Source organism: Pteropus alecto, unplaced genomic scaffold (genome assembly GCF_000325575.1).
Source record: "Pteropus alecto unplaced genomic scaffold, ASM32557v1 scaffold22, whole genome shotgun sequence".
Taxonomy (NCBI): Eukaryota; Metazoa; Chordata; class Mammalia; order Chiroptera; family Pteropodidae; genus Pteropus; species Pteropus alecto.
Window position 1 is genome coordinate 3612917 of NW_006434839.1, and position 7793 is coordinate 3620709.

The window sequence follows — 7793 nt, forward strand, 5'->3', positions numbered from 1 at the left end:
TCTTCTCGCCCCCTCCGGAGGCGTGGCTTCAGTGTGCCCAGCCCTTCTTCTCTGACCTTTTTCTGCTCCTTGGTCTGCACAGAAACTGCAGGGGTCAGGCCCCCTGGTCCTGACAGAGGAGGAGAAGCGGACCCTGATCGCCGAGGGCTACCCCATCCCCACCAAGCTGCCTCTGACCAAATCGGAGGAGAAGGCCCTGAAGAAAATCCGGAGGAAAATCAAGAATAAGGTGAGCCCTTCAAGTCTAGGTACTTCTGTGAGCAGAGACCGTGAGCAGAAGGGGGCCATGTGCCCTCCCTGTCTTCCCATGGGCCAACACTGGCCCGTCCCAGATGGGGACCGAGACTCGGCCCAGGACTAGCAGCACAGTCACCGCTTGCCCCTGTCTTCCTCCAGCGCCTCCATCCGTCCTCTGGGTCCATGGATCCCCAGTTTGGATGGGCTCGCTCCCTGGTGCCCAAGATGATACAGTCAGGGGTGGGAGGAACATATTAGAACTCTTGTTTAAATCGATTTTTAAAAAAGGCTCAGCCTTTTCAATTTCTGTTTTATGATGTACACAATATTTGCCACTAGTAGGCCTTTATATCATTTATAGATAAATAAATATAGATACACCCTGGGTCTTTTCTTAATTTTTTCTTCTCGATGGGGGATTTTTTTTATTTAAAAAATTTCTGCAGACCATTGTTCTGTGTACTGGGGTTTAACAGCCTCCTAGTCCTAAGGGTGCTAGAGTGGGAATTAGGGATGGTAAGGCCCAGGGGCGGGGCTAAGGCATGGGCGGAGCAGGAGGCAGGAGTCAAAGAGGGGAAGAAGAATAGAGCTTAGTTATAATTCTTCACACGTGTGCAGAACCACCAGGAATTTATATGTGACCAAGCCCAACTGTCTTATTTTATAGATTATAGTTGAACCAGCTGAGGTCCATGGAATTGAAATCATTTCTCTAAGACCATACCGATGGTTTACCGCCCACCTGCTCTGTTCTGACTTCCGGCCCACTGTCCTTCCCACGGGGGGCCTGGTTTGATGGGAAGCGGGTGAGAGCATAGGCTGGTTGAAACCAGGGAGGACAGACAGTAGCCGCGATGAGTAGATGAGCCAGCAGAATAAACAAATGGGGAGCAGCTGAAAAGCAAGCGGGGCTTTCGTGATTTCTGTGCTAAGGGCCTCCTCTGCCGTTTACTGGTATAACTGGAACTTAATCTTTTTTCTTCCCTTATGTCTCAGATTTCTGCCCAGGAAAGTAGGAGAAAGAAGAAAGAATACATGGACAGCTTAGAGAAAAAGTAAGCCTCCTGCCAAACTGGTTACGTTTATTGGGCAATATACATAGTGCGCAAAGCATCTGCTTTCCATGAGAAGCAGATGAAGTTCTCAGCCTGGTTCCCAGCAAAACCCAGTAGTTTATAAACTGTGTTTTGCCTGCCACCTAGTGGTGTTCACGGAGGAACCTTATTAGGCAAGAAGTAAAAAGTATACGCAGTCTCGGTAGGCGTTTGTACCACACTGTTTCCAGCCAAAGATCCTTGAGTCCTTGAAGGCTTCCTTTCAAACAAGCACAGATATTAACATTCTCGCCCATTCCTGCAACTCCTCGGAGGAGAGGCTCTGTCTCCGCTGAAGGGAGCAGTGCTGACGAGTCGGCTCCCGTCGGCCACACTCTCTCACACCCTAGAGCAAGCAGTCAGGGAGTGAAAAAAGTCAGTTTTCTGTCCACTGGAATTCATGCTATAGGCAAGTGACTCTTCACAAAAACAGTCGAAAGCAGCTTTTGCTCTTCTGGAAAGCTTAGAATATCAAGATGGCTGTTAGAAAAATATGGATTAAGTACCATTTGGCTCCCCCGTGGTCTAGAGGAGGAAGTGTGTGGGCATTGAGAGTGGTGGGGAAGAGGCGAGAGAAAGCAAAGTTGGAACACCCTAAAAGTTTATATTTTGCATCATCCCTATTCATTTTCTATTCTCAAGGCACTTTGGTACTCAACTCTTTGTTTTTTTTCTTGTCTCTCACTCATCTTCCCAACTCAGGTTGGCCAAGGTTTTCCCTTCACCTCCCTAGAGTACTTGACTCCCCATCTTCTTTCTCCGACCCCCACTTACTGTCATCTGAGCTCCTGGCTTAGCGTTTGCTCTCCTGATGAAATGAATTTTCTTTTTTCTCTCCCCTCTGCAGGGTGGAGTCTTGTTCAACCGAGAACTTGGAGCTTCGGAAGAAGGTTGAGGTTCTGGAGAATACCAACAGGTGAGCGTTGTGGCGTGAGGAGCTGATCGAACTGCCTAATGGAAGGTGGGGGATGGGAGGCCGATCCAGGACCAGAGCTGGAAGGAAAGTGGGGGCGATCACTCTGACAGGATGCTTGTACCAGGGTGCTCAGGATGGCTGTTCTTCACCCACTTGTTTCTGCCACACGCACGCACATACGCACGCACGCGCACCATGTGTACACATGTACACACGCACGTACACACAAACACGTGTGTGCACAGGCACATGCGTGTCCCATCACAAACGAAATTTGTTTTTTAATTACTGTTTTTAAAAATTAATGAACTATTTAATTAATGACATGTCAAAGCCATTTCGAAATGCAGCTAAAGGAAGGAGTGAGTTAATGAGTTCCTCTAGTACTTCCCGTGCCAGGCACTGTTTTCAGCACTTTACAGATATTAAGTCATTTAACCTTCCAACAGTCCCCTGAGTGTGATTCTGTTACTATCCCCATGATAAAGAGAAGGTAACTGAGACTCAGCAAGGTTAGGTGATTTGCCCAAGGTCACACAGTATCTGCGAGAGCCGCATTGAATGCAGGCAATCTGACTCTGGAGCTTCCATGTTGAGCTGTATCCCTCAGTCATATGCAAGAGAAAGAGGTTAAGGTCTAGGGTTAAGAACTGAGAAGTTTCAAACAGAATGTGTGTGTTTGTGTGTGTACGGGGTGCGTACCTACGCTTTGAGAGTAAAGTATTTGTCTGGACATCCTATTAATGCCTGCTCACAATTTAGCAAATGCTAAAGGATCAGGTTAAATCTGTTTGCATGTCCTTTGATAAGAACATTAAATGTGGCTCCCCTTTCCTAAATCTTCGTGGTTTGTAGCTGAAACAGCACGTTGACCTAGTCATAAAGTTAAAACTACCATCAGGGGGAGTGTTGGATGCTGTGACCCCACTGAAGTTTCCCTCTGCATTTCTGCGAGTGTGTACTCATAGAGCAGGTCAAGGGCAGCCGCCTTAGGTGCTCTTTAGGCTCACCACAGAGGTAAGTAAACATATTGGAGACGTCTCCAATACCACCTGAGGATTCTGGTTCCACAGCTGCCGTAGGCCGTTAGTCTCCTGAGGCTGCGTTCCTTCTTGTCTCCACGTTCATTCCCGCCAAAGTGGTTCCCTGAGTCCTGACCCCCACCGACCGGACTCCGTGTCCATCACGTTAGCATCCTGGGCAGACAGGAGTTGCCACGCCCTTCCTAGCACGTTCTGCTGTGGAAGACTGGTGTTCATGAGTGGGGGACACATCCAGGCCATGAACTGGGGAAAGCAGAAGAGGAAGCTCTCCAAGGTCATCAGGAGCTTTGGGTGTCAGGTCTTTACATGCCACATGGGGGCAGCAGAGGCGCAGCACCGGCTGTGCAGGGAGCCGTGGGTGCTGGTGATGAAGGCTCTCCTCTCCTTTCCAGGCTGAATGAACATGCTGTTTCATATTTTTAAAACTTAACCCCCTACCCCCCCAAAACCCACACATGGCACTGTAGAAAAAAAATTAGAAAATACATTTAAATTAAAAAAAAATTACAATCCTTTTGCCCTGAGATATGTTTACATTTTGGAATATTTTACACGTATGTGTTTCTAGTGGAAATACTCTTTCATTAAGGAATTTTCCACTTAATGAAATACACTGGCCATATTTTTTTTTTATCAATAAATATAGTTCTACAGAATTCTTATTCCTCTCAGATTCCGAGGAAGAGCCATCATCTGAGGAACATTGATGCAAGGCGCATCTGACTCCACGGAACAACAATCTACGTTTTGCCAAATGTTTTTATTGTTTTAAATAATGGCCATAGTGATTTTCACGTGACGTTAATTACACAGTAGGAGGTGTGGGAACACAGTGGCATGTTTGAGCTTGGGGTCAGCCTGTCTCACGTCCTTCTCTGAGAGACGGTCACGATTTTCCGTATGTCTTTACTTTACGCCATTGAACCGACTGGGATCACCATGGAAATAAACAGCCCCCTCATGATACTGGTCTCTGCTCTGTGCCTGGCTGTCAGGGGCCTCTGCTGTGGTCCCTCCAGAGGCCCCGTGTGTGTCCTCCCATTTCTTCTCCCTCTGTAAAACTTACCTCTCCTAGGGCACAAAACTTTCCTGGCGGTAATGGCTGACGACGGATTGATCTGCAATTGTCCTGTCGATTATCTTATCGGGGAACTCTGAGGTCTATAATTTCTAAGTCCGGCAGCTTTTAACGTGTTTTGGCTCAAGAGGTCAAGAAATAAAAGCGGAGCTGCTCCGGTCGCCACAGAGGAGGGCCCGGCCCGGCCCGCGCCCGCGCCCCTTCCAGCTTCTTCCCCGGTTTTCTTGTGCTCCCTGCCAAGGCCCCCTGCGCCGAGGACACCAGCCAAAGCGACTGCGATGTCAACCTGGGCAGTCTCCTGCCCTAAACCAGTCACGAGGAGTTGGTGTTCAGGGCGTGTGGTAAGGGGAGACCTTTGGAGCTCTTGTTTATGTCACATCGTGTAAGTGACCGCGTGTTTGAACTAAGTACAGGGCCGGGCCTAACGAGCCGCACCTGTATTTGTGTTCCTGCTCATGCCTCTCGTGTCATCGTCCTTTGGAGGTAGCCGGACAGAGGTAGAAGGGACTGCTATAAGGAAACAGGATCCTGAGTCACCAGAAGTGGGATGGGACACCCCGGGCGCCATCGTGTCACAGGGCACGACGTGGCGGGAAAGGCGAGTGGGTATTTCAGCATTGATCAAATTAAAGGACAATCGTACCTCTTCCCGTGTGACTATTTCTGTGCCCACATGGGACTTTTCCATCCAGCCGAAAGTGAGGGCTCGGACTAGAGCCATCCCAGATCTTTCGGTTTATTCTGCCCTCAGCAGCAGCCACCTAGCATATTCGTGGTGTCTAGGTGACAAGACCCTTTCAGCTGAGCTCAGAGAACTGGAAGAGCATGGGGCCAGGAGAGGAGGTGCAGAACCCTCTGCCGGGAGCCGCAGGGGGCAGAGCTGACACTGAGAAAGCACCTTCTCGGTTCCTCTGCCGAGGTGATCCCCTAATTGCAGGAAACGTGTGAGATGAGAGAGATGGTTTCCCGGGGGCCCCCTTTCTGTGCTCAGTCGGGAAATACATTTTCACTTCCGGAGTGCCGGCGGGGCTGGGGGCCGCCCGTGGACCTCCTGGCTGTCCCGTGCTTATCACTCGCCTCCGGCCCTCCCCTGGCCTCTCCTGAGGAACCCCATCTTTCCCCTTCATAGTCTTTTCTTCCGAACGAGTAAGCGATGCGCGCACACTGCCCAGCGCGGCCGCGTTAGGTGTTTGTGGCTCGGTTTGCTCCGTTCATTTTTTTGTTTTGCTGTGAGGCCCCAACCTCGAGCCCTGGTTTCTGGAATCACAGGTGCTTAGACTTGAAGTGCACTTTAGAGAGCATCTTATTTAACTTGAATCACTGGGAAACTGAGGCCCAGCGAAGTCAAGGTCATCCAAACATCTAGAGGTAGAATGGGGATGAGAACTCAGACACTTAATTTTTAAAGCTGTCCTTACCTTGACCCTCTTCTGTGTCCCTTTGAAGACCACTGACTGCCCTTCCCTGGCCTAGGGCCGACTTTATGCCTGCACAAGGGGCCTCGCTTTCCATCCCATGTTTCAGAGGACGCTGCTTTGGCTGTCCTCCAGCCACACCCCTCTCCACAGGGAGAGTGATCGGCAGGACCAAGAGGGTGTGTCTGTCCGGAGCTCTCACTCTAGCCCTGCAGACCAGGCCTTGGTACCCCTGATCCTTCAGTTCCCCACCCAAAGGGTCCTAGTCCATTCCCAGGGCCTGTGCGGATCTCCACCCCGAATCCGTTTTCCGAAGGGTAGACCAGGCCACCAGACGGCCACCCCCGGGGCTGACGGGGCAGCCAGAGACAGCTCTTTGTGAAGGCCGAGCATGGAGCATGAATCTGGGCAGGTGTTTGCCTAAAATCCTTCATAGAGTGTACGACCTGGGATTCCATTTGAGCCGATGTACAGAAGTCAGATTCCTGGGTCAGAGACGAGGGGCTCGCTCGCTCACAGCGCAGCAAGCAGCATGAGCGCTGGCGTGTTTGCGTCGGCTCTCCTTGCCCCCACGTTCCACGGTGCGTCTGGGGGGATGCTGTGCTCTCTGTGGGTGTGTGTCACAGCGAAGGAGCCCTGAGCTGGGGGCATCCATGCTTTTGTAGCAAGCGGCAAATGAACCTGCTTTTTGCTCAGGCGGATATGTGACCTCATCTCACAAACAGCCCACGTCGTGACCCACGGAAAGAGCAGTCAGGGCCTCGCAGCGATGGCACAGTCAGTAAAACCCGCAGCGGTACAAGACCCGAAGAGGACTGTCTCCCCGCGCTGGTGTGGGGCAGAGCCGGGGATGGAGAGGGGAGGGGAGCAGGCCGTGGTCAGGAGTAGATCTGTCTGTGCTACCGCTTTCTGGCAGGGGACCCTGGGGAGTCCAAGAATGCTAAATTTGAACCCGGCCTTGGAGGGCGATTGTGGGAGCAGGGGTGGGGCACCTGTGGGCAGAGTTTGCCTGCCTTGGGGTTTGCTGGGGGCAGAGAAGATGTGCGGCGTGTGGGCCTCATTTATACCCTTTGCTCAGACCTCGTGGGAATAAGGATCTGCCTGGCCTGACACGTGTCCCCAGTGCCGTCAGAAATAAGGATTTCTTCATTTTCCTTTGTGACCTTCCTCCTAGCTATATTCCTTCCCTCCATCTAACTATACTTTTCATGTTCTTTAAAATCTACGTGCAGCTCCTGGTAGAGGTCTGTCCAGCTAAGCCCACTGTGCTCTCCTGTTTGCTTGTTTTAGCCACACATCTGGGTCATTCGCACCAATCCAGGTCTTTTCGGTGTGAATTCTCCTCTTCTCCTTAGACTGGCCCACACGCCTGCTCTACACAGAGGTCATTTAAGCACTGACATGACCCTAAGTTACTCCTCTATAGATCTTTATCTTGGTTTGATTCGCCTTTAATTTCTCCATTATCTCTAACTTCTAGTTGAATGAAGACTATAAGCTTCCTTTTCAGGCGAAAATATTTCAGACTCCAAAGGATCTTTGGGTATTAGACTTAAGTTCCCCAGAGAGGTTAGAAAGGTATTTTAGTATAATTTAGTGATAATAAAATTAGAAATTCCGCAGCCCCAGAAAACATTCTAGGACTCCGTTTTTGTGTTCTGGGCGCGTAGGTAATTGAGTATGTCAGAAGTGCCCTCTGGCCCCTGCAAAACAAACCTCTTGTATTGTAGCACTTACACAGAAAGAGAAAGGCAACAATCTATACTTTTTTTTTTTTTCTTTTTCATTTAAGCTAGAGCCCCATGAACAACCCTTGCAACCTATGTAAAAGATCATAAATAAATGAATACTTATTCAAAGTTTAGGATTTTAGTGGGATGTGATTGTCATTTGTATGTGTCACACTTCAGTATTTAAAAGTCCTTGAGAAAGTTCCTGAGTCTCCTTAGACACTGTTACGCTGTGTTCGGAACCCCTCAGTTTTAGTTAACTTTGTTTGTATCCCACCAC

General features: G+C 49.8%; 1 protein-coding gene and 1 long non-coding RNA gene across 4 annotated transcripts in view; both read left to right on the forward strand.

Annotated features, from left to right (window-relative positions):
• Positions 1 to 7793, forward strand: part of CREB3L2 (cAMP responsive element binding protein 3 like 2) — a 101211-nt gene that overhangs the window by 80336 nt on the left and 13082 nt on the right. For all 3 annotated transcript variants that reach the window (XM_006910489.3, XM_015588355.2, XM_015588354.2), the window contains exons 6-8: positions 83 to 229; positions 1234 to 1292; positions 2179 to 2247. In XM_006910489.3, coding sequence (XP_006910551.1) covers positions 83 to 229; positions 1234 to 1292; positions 2179 to 2247 — 275 coding nt within the window. The remainder of the gene's footprint in view (positions 1 to 82; positions 230 to 1233; positions 1293 to 2178; positions 2248 to 7793) is intronic.
• On the forward strand, positions 2260 to 4259 carry LOC112478697. Its single transcript, XR_003045942.1, has 2 exons — positions 2260 to 3264; positions 3963 to 4259. It is a non-coding gene; the product is annotated as an uncharacterized LOC112478697 (long non-coding RNA).